The sequence below is a fragment of the Salmo salar genome, chromosome 02 (assembly GCF_965601325.2).
Source record: "Salmo salar chromosome 02, fSalSal1, whole genome shotgun sequence".
Lineage (NCBI taxonomy): Eukaryota > Metazoa > Chordata > Actinopteri > Salmoniformes > Salmonidae > Salmo > Salmo salar.
In genome coordinates, this window is record NC_138292.1 from 61,431,741 (window position 1) to 61,449,799 (window position 18,059).

The following is an 18,059-nucleotide window of genomic DNA, read 5'->3' on the forward strand; positions in this document are numbered from 1 at the left end:
AGCCTTGTACCTGGCCAAGATACTGAGATGCACACTCTGACTTCTGTCTGCGGCGGAGGAGAAGAGGGGGATTCAAAAGGCAGGGACAGGGAGAAACAAGAGAGGAAGTGGGAGAGGTGTAATAAAGTGTCAGATCACCATAATTGCCAGCTCAGGGAAGGGACGTATGCAAACCGTGAAAAGAGTGTTTTCTCCTTCACTGTCACTGTAATATGGGCCAATAAGTTTCATTGAAAATAAGTGATTTTGACCAAGTGTCAAGAAATCTCAGATAGTTGGGGGTTTGGAATGTAAATTGATATAACAAAGTGAGAATATTCTGGAGGCCCTGTTTCAAAACAGATAAACAAACTTTAATTCATCATCTTCACTCCCTCTCCCTGTCACACACACACTCCTCTACACACAGCCTATGGTTTGAATTGAAGCGGCAGTCCATCCTATGGTTTGAATTGAAGCGGCAGTCCATCAACTGGGGCTTTAAACTCAATATAACGAGGCCCGGGACATGATGAAAAACCAAAAGGATGTCACACCTCCACCATATCAAAGGAACACAGGTGTATGGCAAGAGAGGCCTGACAACAACAAAAAAAGTTGTGTTTCTTACACACGCTACAATCTGTTTCCTTGTTGTTGGCACATTGGCTCCTCACTCCTCTCTCTATTTAACAGCACACCTCCATCCATCTGCTGTAGTGAAAATGTATACATCCTCAAAAAAAAAAACACCTCCAGATATATTCTCACCAGGACGACCCCCCTCCACAACACCTTTTCCAGCTTTATCCTCAGCAGGAAGACATCCCCTCCACAACACCTTCTCCAGCTTTATCCTCAGCAGGATGACACCCCTCCACAACAACATTTAGATATAGTCTATTGACTAATTACAGTAATCCTGCTATCTGTAATAGCCAACTGTCACGATTGTCGTAAGGAGTGGACAAAAACGCAGCAGGAAAATGTATACTCATCTTCTTTTTTATTTGAAGAAGGAAAAACAAAATAAACACGTATACAAAACAAACGACTCCAAACAGTCCCGTCAGGTGCAACAAACACTAAACCAGGAAATAACTACCCACAAACTCCCATAGAACAAACACCTCTATAAATAGGACCTTCAATCAGAGGCAACGAGAAGCAGCTGCCTCCAATTGAAGATCAACCCAATAAACACCACATAGAAATAGACCAACTAGAAATAACATAGAAATACACTAACATAGAACATAACCCAAACAACCCCGAAACACCCTAAACAAACACCCCCTGCCATGCCCTGACCAAACTACAATAACAAACAGCCCCTTTACTGGTCAGGACGTGACAGTACCCCCCCAAAAGGTGCAGACCCCGGATGCACCTTAAACAACAACAACAACAAAAAAACCCACAAAAATAAACCCCAACACAAAAATAATCCCCTAACTAAAGGGAGGGAAGGGAGGGTGGCCACCGTCACCGACGGTTCTGGTGCTACACCCCCCCTCCCCATCCTCCTACTACGGAGGTGGCTCAGGCTCCGTCCTTACTCACCAACCTAACCTGTCCACCCCTGCTAACTACTTATTATTATTTACCCCTCCCGAAGTCTCTGGACTAAGGCGCATCGCTGAAGACCTCGGGCTGAGGCGCGTTGTCGGGCTGGGGCGCGTTGCTGAAGACCTTGGGCTGGGGCGGGTCGCTGAAGACCTCGGACCGAGGCGCCTCGCTGAAGACCTCGGGCGCGTCGATGGACACCTCCGGCTGAGGCGCGTCGCTGGACACCTCGGGATGAGGCGCGTCGCTGGACACCTCGGGATGAGGCGCGTCGCTGGACACCTCGGGATGAGGCGCGTCGCTGGACACCTCGGGATGAGGCGCGTCGCTGGACACCTCGGGATGAGGCGCGTCGCTGGAGACTCAGGGCTGGTGAGCGTCGCTGGAGACTCAGGGCTGGTGAGCGTCGCTGGAGACTCAGGGCTGGTGAGCGTCGCTGGAGACTCAGGGCTGGTGAGCGTCGCTGGAGACTCAGGGCTGGTGAGCGTCGCTGGAGACTCAGGGCTGATGAGCGTCGCTGGAGACTCAGGGCTGATGGGCGTCGCTGGAGACTCTGGGCTGATGGGTGGCGCTGGAGACTCAGGGCTGATGGGCGTCGCTGGAGACTCTGGGCTGATGGGTGGCGCTGGAGACTCAGGGCTGATGGGCGACTCTGGCTGCGCCGGTTCAGGACTGTAGGGCGACTCTGGCTGCGCCGGTTCAGGACTGTAGGGCGACTCTGGCTGCGCCGGTTCAGGACTGTAGGGCGACTCTGCTGGCTCCGGACTGTGGGCCGTCTCTGCTGGCTCCGGACTGTGGGCCGTCTCTGCTGGCTCCGGACTGTGGGCCGTCTCTGCAGGCTCCGGACTGTGGGCCGTCTCTGCAGGCTCCGGACTGTGGGCCGTCTCTGCAGGCTCCGGACTGTGGGCCGTCTCTAGACGGGGCACTGTCGTCGCAAGCTCTGGACGGGGAACTGTCGTCGGAAACTCTGGACGGGGAACTGTTGTCGGAAGCTCTGGACGGGGAACTGTTGTCGGAAGCTCTGGACGGGGAACTATCGTCGGAAGCTCTGGACGGGGAACTATCGTCGGAAGCTCTGGACGGGGAACTGTCGTCGGAAGCTCTGGACTTGGAACTGTCATCTCAAGCTCTGGACGGGGACTGTGCACTGAAGGCCTGATGTGTGGGGCTGGCTTTGGAGGCGCCAGACTAGGGACACGCACCACAGGGCTAGTGCGAGGAGCAGGAGCAGGACGAACTGGACTGGGCTGGCGCACTGGAGGCCTGGTGCGTGGGGCTGGTACAGGAGGTACCAGACTGGAGACACGCACCCCAAGGCTAGTGCGAGGAGCGAGAACAGTACGTACTGGACTGGGCTGACGCACTGGAGGCCTGGTGCGTGGTGCTGGCTTTGGAGGCGCCAGACTGGAAACATGCACCTCAAGGCTAGTGCGAGGAGCGGGAACTGGATACACTGGGTCATGAGTAGGCACTGGCGGTCTGGAGCGCACCACCTGCACAACCTGTCTTGGCTGGATGGTAACAGTAGCCCTGCACGAGTGGAGTGCTGGCACAGGGCGAACTGGGCTGTGCAGAGGCCTGATGGCTGCCGTGTGTAGAGCAGGCGTAGGGTAGCCTGGGCCTAGGAGGCGCACTGGTGGCCAGATGTGCTGTGCAAGCATACTCCTACCCGGCTGGATGCCCACTCTAGCACGGCACTTGCGAGGGGCTGGGATCGCTCGCACCGGACTGTGCGTGCGCATGGGTGAGATCGTGCGCACTTCCGCATACACCGGTGCTCTCATGATCCGTTGCTCCCCATAATAAGCACGGGGAGTTGGCTTAGGTCTATTACCTGACCTAGCCACTCTCCCCGTGTGCCCCCCACAAAAAAATGTAATGGGGCTGCCTCTCGCACTTGCCAATCGGCGCGTATAATGCCTCGTAATGGCGCCTTTCCGCCTTGGCTGCCTCCAGCTCCTCCTTAGGGCGCTGGTACTCCCCAGCCTGGTGCCATGGTCCTGCCCAGTCCAGGATCTCCTCCCATGTCCATGAATCCCTATATTCCTCCTGCGTCTCCTTCCTCCGCTGCTTGGTCTGTTTGTGGTGGGTAGTTCTGTCACGATTGTCGTAAGGAGTGGACCAAAACGCAGCAGGAAAATGTATATTCATCTTCTTTTTTATTTGAAGAAGGAAAAACAAAATAAACACGTATACAAAACAAACGACTCCAAACAGTCCCGTCAGGTGCAACAAACACTAAACCAGGAAATAACTACCCACAAACCACCATAGAACAAACACCCCTATAAATAGGACCTTCAATCAGAGGCAACGAGGCTTACGGGGCTTAGGTGGTGTGTTGGGTTGCCTGCAATGTACTTGTGGTGCTGGGTGACCAGGCTGCAAATAGTGTATGCAGGTGATCCAAATTCACTTGTTGTGAGTTATTATTATTGTTTATTATCTTGGAACGTTGGATACTGTGAACTCGTTTGACTGTGTGAAGAAATGTGACTTGTTTCTGTTGATAAATCTGAAGTGAAACGTTTTTTTGCTCACTTTTTTCAAAGGTTGAAAGGAAGTGTAAATAAATGCATCTCCGACATGTCAACTATCTGATTTGGTTGTTGTAAAGAATGAGGTAGACTGACGTTCTTCATCTGACATTGTGCGTCTGAGTGGGAGACTACAGGGGGCTGACAGGAACATTATTTGGGAAAAACAAAGTTCTGTCAGACACCTGGGGTTCTCCTCTTGACATACCCAAAACGAAGTGATTTGAACATCAGAAACCTGAATAAGGGTATTAAACACAGAGAACACCTGTATTAAAAGACTGGTGCTGAGGGAGATAAGGTTGAACTTAAACAATAGATAAATGGACATAAACTGGATCTTTTTGCACAATCAATGTTTAATGTCTGTCTGTGCTAATGTCATCTTATCTACACTAGCAGCTTTTTCTGAGGTGAATTGTCTGCTCTCATTAACACTTCTAACTAAATAATGAAATCAAAACCCCATATCCCCAAGTGACCACAGTAATTGCTGTAATGATGTGCGCTGAGAGTCTGGAAGCAAGTTCAGGGAGTGAGGGTTTTAATAAATAAACACAACATAATACAAAATAAGAAACAAGAACAATACACAGACATGAAACAAAAACTATAACGCCTGGGGAAGGAACTAAAGGGAGTGACATATATAGGGAAGGTATTCAGGGAAGTGATGGAGTCCAGGTGAGTCAGATAATGCGCAGGTGCGCGTAACGATGGTGACAGGTGTGCGCCATAACGAGCAGCCTGGTGACCTAGAGGCCGGAGAGGTAGCACACGTGACAATTGCAATGTGTACTGAATACTTGAACTCAACGGTCCCACCAAGTTAACGTTTTGATGAACATATTCCTTACACAATCCATTAGGGACCCAAAGCCTTGTCTCGCAGGGCCAACGTGGTGTGTGAGCCGAGATGCAATATGTTAAGAATGGAAAATAACTTGAATTGTGGGGACTTGAGTTTTTTAAAAGGTTCGTCTTCACTTCTCCCTTGAGACTTCCACCACTACCCCCCCCCCCCCCCCCCCCAACCCAACCCAATACATCTCAGACTATAAACACTTTCAGAAAAATATCATCTTTGCTTTCTCTATTTGAATCTAACAGCAGGGAGGGTGTTACATGAATAACTGAACTGCACTAAACAACTCAGACGTTGTCTAGCATAACAGCTCTTGTCAAAAGATTTATAAGACAAGCAGCTCTAATACTGAAGTCAATTAGGAGACCTGCACAATGGAAAAGCCACAGAGGAACAAAGAAGAACAAGAAGAAAAAAAGTTCTGTATTATGTTTGAGTTGTTTCTGCACTTTCCACCCTCATACTTTTGTGAGAAGTGTCACAAACGCTCTAATTGTATTGCCCTTAGTCAGAGAGAGGGAGGAAAAGCTACATCAATAGTAATCATGTCTTTACACTGCCCACACGTTCTGAGATAAGAGTCAAGACAGGTCACCCAGAGTTCTAGAACTCGAAATAGAACACTTTACTCCAGACATTGAGGAAAGAGATAAAGATTGAGCTGCATTGAATACAAAAAGACTGAAGACAAATAGTAAAGTGATCTGACAACGCTTGAGACACAGCTGTTTGAATATAGAAAAACTCAATATGTCATCAGTACAGGACAGACTGTTTTAAAGTTGCACTTGTTTTGACTCCCAACTAAATATACTACATTATCTAATTTACTAATCACCATCAGATTCCACATTGCATCAATGCCTAAGGAATCGTTTCATTAGAACTGTATGTATGTTGTCTAAGTGTGTTCCATGTTCACAAAGGTATGTCTTCTGAGAGAGTTCCATGTCCACAAAGGTTTATCTTCTGAGGGTGTTCCATGTCCACAAAGGTTCGTCTTCTGAGGGTGTTCCATGTCCACAAAGGTTTGTCTTCTGAGGGTGTTCCATGTCCACAAGGAACGTCTTCTGAGAGTGTTCCATGTCCACAAAAGTTTGTCTTCTGAGGGTGTTCCATGTCCACAAAGGTTTGTCTTCTGAGGGTGTTCCATGTCCACAAGGAACGTCTTCTGAGAGTGTTCCATGTCCACAAAAGTTTGTCTTCTGAGGGTGTTCCATGTCCACAAAGGTTCGTCTTCTGAGGGTGTTCCATGTCCACAAAGGTTTGTCTTCTGAGGGTGTTCCATGTCAACAAGGAACGTCTTCTGAGAGTGTTCCATGTCCACAAAGGTATGTCTTCTGAGGGTATTCCATGTCCACAAAGGTATGTCTTCTGAGGGTGTTCCATGTCCACAAAGGTATGTCTTCTGAGAGAGTTCCATGTCCACAATGGTTCATCATTTTAATGCAAACAAAATATCACCAACATCTATAGTGTACATTAAACAGCCCAAAAGGTTCTGTTTCAAATTCGTATAGACGGCATTCTAAAACAAAGGCCATCACAGACCGAAAGCGTAACAAATTACAACCTCTGGATCTGTCCAGGTTTCATTGTTATGACTGATATTGGGGTCAGTTAGCAACCCAAGTTGTCAGTCTTCTCCCTCCTCCACCTCAACCAGACTTCCCTATGTGATAGCCATCTTGGTAGCCAGGTAAGACTCATTGGCCATAATGGTAGGTCTTCTTCACCGGAGGTTATATGGGATGTGACTTGTGTGTGAATGGGGGGTACAGAGCTCTCCTCAACATGAGACTACTGTACAGTGAAGGTTACAGATGAGAGCACTGGTGTAAAGGACTTCATAGTCACTGTATGTGGTTTGCAGGCCAATAGTGCTGACATCTTCTAATAAATATTAGAATGTTCCATAGTAGTTACAAGTAAAGTTACTGTGTAGTTGGAATCATGTTATAACACAAACATTTTCATTGCTCTAAATAAATCGCCATGGTAATTAAACAAGGTAACATCTAACTAAAGTATCATCAAATGGATAACAATAATCAATATTCTAATCAAAACTTCCAGCTAAATAAATCATTAAATCATGGCAGAAGAATATTCAATAAACCAATACGGCGCCGTTGAAACCGAGATGGAAATGAGGTAAAAAATGTATAGCTTGGAGTTTTATCCAACTGTGTATCACAGTTCAGAATCCAAAGCATACTGTATAAAACAACCAACTGTGGTGAGAAAATGACATAGAGCTCACCTTCTGGTCGTGGCTGTAGGCTAGAGCCCAATCCTCCTGTGTTGGATGGAACAGAAGGCTTAGAATGTAGAAGCTGAGGCGGTATTTCTGATAGCTCGCTCCTTCATCTGAGCTGATGAGCACACTGCTCTCAAACTCCGGGTCTGTCAGCACCATTATCTGGAAGAGAGGGAGAGGGGGTGGGATGGAGAGAGAGAGAGAAGAGGGGTGAGGGTGAGAGAGGGAGGGAGGAGATGGAGAGGGATAAAAAAAGAAAGAAAGGGAAGTTATGAGAGAGAGAGTGAGGGGAAGATTGAGAGAGAGAGAGAGAGAGAGAGAGAGAGAGAGAGAGAGAGAGATAGAAGGGGTCCCCATGTCATCACTCCAGGTCTAGTGGTTGGCATGCATCATGCTGTTACTAGTGCTTACACCTTCACTTTGTTTTGGACTTCATTTTACAAATGTGCCTCTCGCGCTCTGTTGCCATGGTTTTTTGGCCTCTTCCAGTGCACGCACAGGTCTGCTCTTTGGCACACTTTGGCTTCCAGTCACCCTTCTCCAGATACATTCCCTTTAATGAGATAGAGGTGGTTCAGAATACCCCTGTGGACATATAAGTCAACCATGAGGGGCCACAACACAACTGCAACAATAAGTTGCTATGTTAAAGAATAGGATAAGTTTTAAGAATAAAGTTTTAAGAATATAGTGTAGATCAATAGGCTGTTGTCTGTAACACAGCTGAGTAGCCAGCGTTTACCAAGAGTGACTACATGTCTAAGCAATGCAATTTGTTTTCAACAATATCTACATCTGTGATGAGAAATAACAAATATTTGTGCAATTAAGAATCATGTCTTTGTGGAATGCTCAATGTTACCACCGTGGGAGGATTTCTATTTCCATGCTAGGAATAATACAGTCTCTACTTTCATTTTGTCATGAATTCAGTGAAAATGTAAATGTTTTGTTGCATATTTGTTAGAAATTAGCCTCTTGAGAAAGCAATAACAGAGCAAGATCTGTAAAACTAAAATCATAATAGGAACATAAATGTAGGTATTAAGTATAATTCTGTAAATTAGAGTACATGTTCATACTTTAAAACCAAAGATACTGTGAAAGTACACAATATTGACACAACTTAATTAAGAAGAAGCCCTTTGTTTGGAAACCTGTATGCTATATAAAATGAAATACTACATTGTAACAAAATCTGACCTTATTGGTGTAGTATCTATATCTTGGTATAATATTATTTATTTTGGGGTTGGGATGTAAAGCATACATTTTCATTACAGTTCATTACTCTCAAAACACGGATTTATCCTTAAAAAGCATTTCCACTATATAGAACCAGGGCCTTTTTTCTCAAAGTAATCCATAGACATATTGATTAATAAGACATGCATAGCTCAGATATGCTTTCTCTTTGTGATGTAATGCAATAAGACATTAACCTGACACCTGTCTTTAATGATAATAAACTACTAAACCCAGACAGAAAAAGGAGAAGGGAAAAGCATTACTTGGATTGTGTCACAGCCCAAACTGCTGTGTTTTCTTTCCCTGCAACAGATTTGAATTGGAAAAAACAGCAGTGCATTTGTCACTGACAAGAATACCACCGTCTTTCTCCTGCTTTAACTAGGAATCCTTCCCACCCCTCTTTCCCCAGCTTCAACTAGGAATCCTTCCCACCCCTCTTTCCCCAGCTTTAACTAGGAATCCTTCCCACCCCTCTTTCCCCAGCTTCAACTAGGAATCCTTCCCACCCCTCTTTCCCCAGCTTTAACTAGGAATCCTTCCCACCCCTCTTTCTCCAGCTTTAACTAAGAATCCTTCCCACCCTTCTTTCCCAGCTTTAACTTGGAATCCTTCCCACCCCTCTTTCCCCAGCTTTAACTAGGAATCCTTCCCACCCCTCTTTCCCCAGCTTTAACTAGGAATCCTTCCCACCCCTCTTTCCCCAGCTTCAACTAGGAATCCTTCCCACCCCTCTTTCCCCAGCTTTAACTAGGAATCCTTCCCACCCCTCTTTCCCCAGCTTTAACTAAGAATCCTTCCCACCCCTCTTTCCCCAGCTTTAACTAAGAATCCTTCCCACCCCTCTTACCCTGCTTTAACTTGGAATCCTTCCCACCCCTCTTTCCCCAGCTTTAACTAAGAATCCTTCCCACCCCTCTTTCTCCAGCTTTAACTAAGAATCCTTCCCACCCCTCTTTCCCCAGCTTTAACTAAGAATCCTTCCCACCCCTCTTTCTCCAGCTTTAACTAAGAATCCTTCCCACCCCTCTTTCTCCAGCTTCAACTAGGAATCCTTCCCACCCCTCTTTCCCCAGCTTTAACTTGGAATCCTTCCCACCCCTCTTTCCCCAGCTTTAACTAAGAATCCTTCCCACCCCTCTTTCCCCAGCTTTAACTAGGAATTCTCCCTGGTGGTGATTTAGATAAATTGTTTTTCATTAAAGCCAATAAACAGACTGTGGACTCTGTGCCAGTTTTTTTCTTAAAAAAAATATGTTTCTTAGATTTTTTTGTTGTTCGCCTCAACTTCACATTTTGCCATTGTCATTGCCCTCACTGAGGGACTGTGAAGGGCCCCGTCTATTTCTCCCAGTGTCTTAGGGCCTTGTCACATGTAATTAAATAGTTTCTAACGTCAGGTCTAATAATTTTTCATAATATTGTATTAATCGACAGCATTTATTATTAAGAGTGGAAATTGTATTTCACCTTGCATTTTTTATTCTTCTGTCAGGACCTTTCTCTCTGTCTCACCATTTAGAGGGGAAAGCACAAATGCTAGAAGTCCTTGAAGGGTCTGGGTGGATCAATGTTTCTTCACCACTGAACAGGGACACACTGAACATTTCTCAGCCCTCTAATAATAATTTAGGTGAGTCCTTTTCAACCATGCTTCCTTTATAATTACTGTAATACACTTCATATTAAGACATATCTCTATTGAGGGCTTGTTGTATAGCTGTGGGTATAGCTGTACTCTGTATCACTGCTGCATTTATTGGAAAGTGTAATATTACACTTTATATTTTGAGCGTAAAAGGAATTGGAGAAGTCTGGAAATGTATTAACGGCCAAAGATGATTCATCTTAAACCAACCTGATTTAACTTCCTGCACGGTAAATATTATTTGCCATGTGACATATTCAACAATAAACCCTGTTCAAACATGATTTGTCTTGAAAAATGTATTGGACAAATACCATAACTGGACTAAAAGCATTCTCATAACCCATCTCTCAGTAGATTGAATTCATTTCCTTTCTGACATTGTTTATGTGGATTCATATGGATATGGACATCTCCATCTGTTCCTGAATCAGTTTTAACAGGCACTAAGTTCCTCGAGGGGAGGTTACGTAACAGCTCACATCATCGTTAATAACTTTCACGTCATCAAATATACCATCGCGTCGCCAGGTAATTAAGATTTTGCTCCTCATCCACTTGCCAATTGATCTCCCGGGAACAAAGAGGAGTGAGGTTAGTAACAAAGCTTAGATCAATACAGGTTGGAGGGATAACCTCTACATGTTATCTGCTGATGTTCAGCTAGTTGGTGGGAGTCCAGCTAATCATCAAGCGAGGAGTGCGATAGTCATTGCTGTGTTGTCTGAGGGGCTGAAGTCTGCTGTTGGACGGTGCTCAAGCCATCTGCTGACTACAAACAAGGGGAGGAGTGGAGGAGAGGATTTCTCACAGCAGAATAATCTTGTCAAACACAGATCAATTGTGGCCTATCTGTAAGTGAGCAGTCTGTAGGGAAGGTATAAAAAGGCTCAATTCTGGTGAATTGGGATATCACTCTAGATACAACCATAGAAATAGATGTCTATTAATTCTATTCATACGTCTAGAACGCTAGACTCTTCATTATTATCAGTGGCTGTGAGTCAAACTGTGCAGAAGAACTCGGAATAAGGCTGAACATGCATAAGGGCAATTCATGATGGGTGTTTCCTTCACAAGCTAGAAGATAAATGTCAGCACCATCATTCAAATCTATTATCTACTCCTTGAAAGGTCAAGCCTCTGTCTTTTTTCCTTTAGATATCATGTGAGAATATAGTCGGTGACGTTAACAGAATATTGTTGTGTGGAAACCAATCGATTGTAATGCTATATTTAAGTGGGAGAAAAAACACCCTTGAGGCATTAAATACGCAAATATATTGCCATGGTGATTTAAGGGTCATTACTGCCTCATCTCAACAGATATAGAGATAATCCTCGTTGTGTTTTTCCCATGCTACACACACATGTTATGCTTGGCCAGTGGAATAGAATGAGGAGAAAACGTCCCTGCTTATCCAGTAGAGAGTTGGGCTCATCCATCGATAATGAGATAAGAGATAAGGTGAGGAGGATTGTGGGTCGGTGGAAGGCAGAGGTCAAAAGTGGTTGTCTACAAAACATGGCCCTAACAAGGGCATCTGGACATCATGGGATCTCGTGACTAGCTTCTACTACAACGTAATTCCCTAACTGGGGTGGAGAAAACTACAAGATCCTCAGTCTATCACCATAAAAGGGAGATGATAGGGCCCTTGCAGCAAATCTGCTGCCTGTCCACGTATCTTGTGTGTCTTTGGATCGGTTAGCCTATATCCCTGTACCTGGGAAATGTGCTGAATGGGCATACTCTACCTTCAACTAGACTATAGGGTCTATCGCTAAGTCCGGCCAATGGGACCTAGGTATTACTGAGTTCAAGGCTGACCTGGGTTAAGTCCATCAGCTCGGTATCCCACAAACCCTCTCTTTCCATGGAGGGATTTTCAGGGTCAGCGCTAGTGATCTATGGAGTGATTTGACTCTCTTCAGGAGGCCCAGAAAGCCAGCTGGGGCCCTTTTCCCTTCACATTACCAACAGAGAAAAGTTTATTCATGGACGGTTTGCTAGTGAGGGACCTTAACATAACCCTTAGAAAGTGTTCAGGAGAGACTGAGACACCTGTGTTATAATGTGGAATAGATGGTCTGCTTCCCAGAGTAAAAAGAAACTTTGCTCAGAGAAGATGCACCTACTTTTTTCAATTACTTTTGCCTCAGCATTTATCTACAAACCAACAAGATTCTTTCTTGAATACGTTTTGTCTTTCTAACAGGTCTTTTTGGTCTCTGTGTTGTGTCATGGTAAATGTCCTGAGACTATAACTACAGTATGAGTAAGTGTTTCTTGGTAGCAATCTTGAATTGACTTTCTAAGTCCAGGCAAACTGCCAGCGAGAGCTAAATGTGAGCTAAATATGGTCATTAAACTTTGGTTATCTCACGAACTACAAAAACATTTAAAAGCTTGAAAGAAAATATTTATTCAAACCATATTTATTTGAGTCTACCGTCAAACCTTCACTTCGAGTTAACATTTGATTTGATCAGAAAGAACAAATAGCGGCAGCAGAGAATGGACATTGATCAATTCAATTCTAGTTAACTCAACTAAATGTAATTAAGTTCTAAGTCTTAGTCATTGTTGTGTTATTGAAAATCACTCTTTTGAAGTTTGTCTTACCTTTCTCTTGTTGGATGGACAGACATACAGGTAACTCAGCACAGTCTTAGATCCCACTTTGTCATTCATCCTCTCATAGGTGGATCCATAGTCTGTTGATCTGTAAATGAAAAGAAATGTGTTTAGACTGAGAGAAATACAGACAGACAGACAGGCAGTTCAATGTATAGACAGACAGACAGACATACAGACTTATAGACAGTGGTTATTTACTGACACCTGCTTCCAACCACAACCACATCTTAAGGTAGGTTGATGACCTAATTAAATGATCTTGGCTTTGAACCATGTCATGTGAAATAGCCCTGTTATTGTACATCTTACAGTACTTGGCTTTCTCGCCCTTATAACTACAGGAATCTAGAGTGCTCGAGGGCCTTCGAGGGCCCTATTTAGCAATAGGACTGAGCTGTTAGCTAACAGGCACGTGCACAGATAGGGCTCTACCTGTGCAGAGCACATTCCCCTTTGCCTTTCCAGTCTCCAAAGTGCCCTTTCAGTGGTCGTATAATTTTTCCCCCCACCCAATTTTTTGTTAGTTTTATACACATTTTGTTGTTGTAGTTCTGAATCCTGTAAGTCATCTTTAAATTCTCATCCATGCTTCAGAACCAAAAGGTTGCACGTCTTGATTGTTGACCAATGACCAGTCATCAGCATTGGAGCACAAAGGTGGGCACACATATGCAAATTAGTGATCAAAAATAACTTGTATAATTTCTTCAATTTTTCCCTCATAAAAACAGAGTAGATCTACGTTTAACATCCATATGAAATACAATTAGAGAATTACTACTGACTCATCTTTTCCAGAACAGGCTACCTGGTCATTTGATTGATCTAATTTCATATTTCAGAAAGGCCAAGTTTGGGTGCCTATTGGCTATAAACAGAGTATACCAAACATTAGGAATGCCTTCCTAATATTGAGTTGCCCTCCCCCTCAAAACAGCATCAACTCGTTGGGGCATGAACTCTACAAGGTGTCGAAAGCGTTCCATAGGGATGCTGGCCCATGTTGACTCCAATGATTCCCACAGTTGTGTCAAGTTGGCTGGATGTCCTTTGGGTGATGGACCATTCTTGATACACCCTGGAAACTGTTGAGCCGGAAAAACCAAGCAGCGTTGCAGTTTTTGACACAAACCGGTGCGTCTGTGTCCATCTACTGTACCATAGCCCATTGAAAGCCACTTCGATTTTTTTCTCTTGCCCGTTCACCATCTGAATAACACACATACACAATCTCAATTGTCTCATGACTTAACAATCCTTTTTTAACCTGTCTCCTCCCCTTCATCTACACTGATTGAAGTGGATTTAACAAGTGACATCAATAAGGGATCATAGATTTCACCTGGATTCACCTGGTCAATCTATGCCATGGAAAAACCAGTTGTTTTTAATGTTTTATATACTCAGTGTATGTCTAAAGATAAACAGCTGTAACATCGAGCTGCTTTCAATATTATGGGATGAAGATTTAACATATTATGGTCAATTTATTATGACATTTGTGAGGAAGATCAGGGCAACCCGGCTGACAACAAGCACTCTGCAAGCATGCTGCCCTCCAAAGTGATGGAATGGTGTAGACAGAAATGTTTTCCATATGATCCTGCAACCTCCGTTAAAAATAGGCCGTATGATTTTGCTTGCTCTGGACACCAGAGAAGTGACACTATATATCCTTAGCTTATATTGGCTGCTAACATGAATGTCTTTCAGCTCAAAATGCAGGTGTAAAACACAGTTTATTTCTGTAGCCTACCTTGTGTTTTGAAAATGCATCACCGTTTATGGCTACATTTTCGCACTGATTGTGTGTGCATGTTCGCATGAGCCTAAGAATAGCTACCATGTCCCTGTGATTACCTAATTATTTCAATCTGAAGACTGCAAAAAGTCCACACCCACTCAGCATTAACCCCCTTCAGATGTGCGGTGCAATTTACAGTATGAGTGAGGAAAAACGAATGGGAAAGTATTCATATTTTATAGGTCTTCAGGGTCTTTTTCTCCTGATGGCGTAGTCGGCAGAGAGTAGTGCAGCTCCGCCAGTAATAGAGTTTCGGTTTAAATTACAATAAGATCTTTCTTCATTCCAGTTCATTCCTGAGTGCCGGGGAGAGATGGTCACGATGATTACAAAGTACAATAACGAGAGAGAAAGACACTGCATGAGGGCGTGCTGACAGGTTCTATAGGATATTAAAAAAAGAGTTGGAGAAATGAATGAGGCGATGACTGATTGGAGAGGGAAATATTATGTGGAATTGGCCTCCGAGCACTAGGAAGCTCCCAATGGCTGTGTTATACTGTTAGAGTCTTCTCATGTCCGCGGCAGGCAGGGACATTACAGACCAGACACAGAATGCTGCCTGCCTGAGTGGCTTGTCAAGCATAAATTGAAGAGATAGCTGGCTCCTGTGTGGTATTGTATGTAGGCTTTGCATCCATTTTACTTTTCACCACTTAGTTATATCCTCAAGTACTAAGGCTCTGGTGTGAGAGTGTAACAAAAAGACTATACAATCAGACAGAAATGCATTCAATCAAACCTCCAAACCATAACGCATATGCCTCTTTCAGTTAGTCTGATTTCCAAGGCACCTTTTTTGTTAATCCAAAACCTAGAATGAATACATATTCATGAGTGTCTGTGGGGAAGGAAGCTGTACTCATATTTAGCATTCAATTGCGGTGTTTAAACCTGGCTACACCGCCATACAACAGGCACTTCTCTTCCTTCCTTATTTTCTATTCAATAATTTCAGCCTCATCAGCCCCTGTCCAGCGAGACGGTTGTTTATCTGGTGTTTGGTGTTTAGGTTCTGGTCTGGATACAATGTGTTGAGGGAGAGTGAGACAGAGAGAGACAGAAGCAGTGTTACAAGTGATGGGAGATTCTGAGAAAAAGACAAAACTTAATTTGCCTTCAGAATTTCAATTTTGAGCGAAACATAGCTGAAGTTTCTTCAGCAGCACAGTAGAGAGATAATACTCACTCTTGCTGTTGGAGTAGCAGTTTATGAAATATCACAACGCTTCCCAAGGCACCTGAAACTAATGGGGTTTTGGCTTGCTGATGGAAGATAGCAGCAGTCTGAAATATTCCTTGACTATCAGAGGGGGGTTAGGTACTGGAGTAGTTACACTGTCTGCTGTTGTTGTGTCTGCCTGCATTGAGGAAGAAACCTTGAGGTAGTGTGGATATTAGTGATGAAATGCTTTCGCCATAGTAAAGAAGTCAGTTCTTGAAGGTAAATAAGAGTGCTTGAAGCAGTTTAATCATCCATTCCATTTGTACACAGTTTGAGGCAAGAGAAAACCTCTCTCACATCCTAAAGTTAAACTCTCATTTACTAGGAGCTTCAATCCAATAACTTTCTTTTCCAAGCAATGAAAGGCAGTTGCTTCAGAATACAATATATCGACAGTGAAAGTGATTAGTATCTAAGTACTAAGTAATATTGTTGTGTTAACACTGAGGGGTAAAATACAGTAAAAAGGTAAGACAGAGTGAGGCTAAATCTTGTTTGAAGATTCATGTTGAGATTATTCGTAAACACTAAAACCATGTACCTCATACTGCAGATTGCTGAATATGTAACATATACATATAACAGTCCAGGGAAATCCCAGAATCCCAGATGTTTGTTCTCGGAATTCAAATCCCCCAGTGTTTTGACCAGGTTCCATCTTCCCTGACATAAAGTGAGGAGCTTTTTCATAACTAAATCAATTTCAGAGAGGTGTGAGATAGAGGGGGAAAACAATGTGCATGTTCCTTCATGAACATCAAATGAACAGTAAAAAAAATAATCTGTGACCAAAAATCGCATTAGGCATTGTTGTGAGGCTTTGCCAGATGGCTACTTGTAAAGCAAAACATTTAAGTGGTTGGTGTGCAGAGGCATTGTTTGGAGACCAGGCTCTGGGGAGAGAGGAAAAAGCCCAGTTCTTCAAATCTGAGAGTGGAACCAAACTCCCAAACCAAATCATCTCAGTCTGTCGTAACACACAAAACAAAAAATATAAAGCCTGGGGTGTTCAGGAGCGCAACTGACTCAGAGGTCCTCATGTATTGATCCAGCAAGGAAACTAAAGGTTGGTGATCTGTCTTACACAGCTAGCTCACAGACTGAGGCCTCTCTTGGTCTCTTGCATCTGACTTGGCTGGCCACTGACCAAACCAAAGAGATAGTAACTGTGTGCTAGCATAACTAAGACACCAGACATACTAGCCAGGGCGAAAAACTTGAAAAACCTTATCCAAAAATTCTACCGGGGCCCAAGACTTTTACATGGTCTGGGTGTTAGTGTCAGAAGTGGTTAACAAAAAAGGAACAACTTTACCTGACATTGCAACTGTGAGAGAGAAGAGAGAAAACAGAAAAGTTCTTAGCTGAAGACCCTGAGGCAAGATCAAGCCTTCAGGGTCTAAACATGATCTTTCCTCTGATTGATATGCTTAAACATTATTCTGAACGTAGACGAAGCCCAGGCATCCAGTCTTAAAGGGTTCTAAACACAACGTCTGAATCCACAGTGAAACATTTTTACAGCTATTGTTTGAGATACTACAAGTTATTTTTGTTCCTAGCCAGACTGTAGGGGAATGACAGATGCAATATGGGTCCAAACACCAGATCCTAGACCCGATGAATCAACTGTCTGGATGGATGCTGAGACCTCTGGACGACAAGCAAAATGAAAGTTTAGCGACTGAGATTTGGTTGGCAGAGACACACCGCAATGGGCATGAATTGGGCAATGCCTTACCATCATTGCTCTGATAGATAGTACTGGATAGCAGAGAGACTGTGGGGCCAGAGATCTTAATAAGAGACAGATGAAGAGAGGTAATGTGAAAAGGTCATGCAATACCTGACTAAAAGGGAAAAAAGTGAATAATTGAGGGGAAATAGCTGACTGGAACTATTCAACACCCAAACTGCTCTAACTCTTTATTATCATTCCTCATAGCAGATCACATTGCGAGGTGCTGGAAGAAAAAGTGTTTTTACTTTCAAAAGAAGAAAACCATCTCTATCCTCTTGAAAAACAACTTAGAGAAGCGCAGTCAACACAGAAAATGTGGTAGAAAATGTTCCGCAGAGTCGGGGGCCCTTAAAGAAACAGTTAACCGATAATAAGGCCCACAGTAAAAGGGACAGTGATAGCACATTGTCTCAGACTAATCTAAACCCTTAATATACACCGTTAACATTCACATCTGAAGATAAATAACAAGAGCCTCCCATCAGCAAACTGCCGTCATTTTGAGTTCAGAGACAGTAGCTGAGCTGAAAGTTTTGTGACGACTG

General features: G+C 43.9%; 1 protein-coding gene across 1 annotated transcript in view; it reads right to left on the minus strand.

Moving 5' to 3' along the window:
• The window catches only part of LOC106586800 (VPS10 domain-containing receptor SorCS3), a 206,897-nt gene that overhangs the window by 81,116 nt on the left and 107,722 nt on the right, over positions 1-18,059 (minus strand). The window contains exons 3-4 of the mRNA XM_014174489.3: positions 12,730-12,829; positions 7,211-7,369 (exon numbers count right to left, since the gene is read on the minus strand). Coding sequence (XP_014029964.2) covers positions 7,211-7,369; positions 12,730-12,829 — 259 coding nt within the window. The remainder of the gene's footprint in view (positions 1-7,210; positions 7,370-12,729; positions 12,830-18,059) is intronic.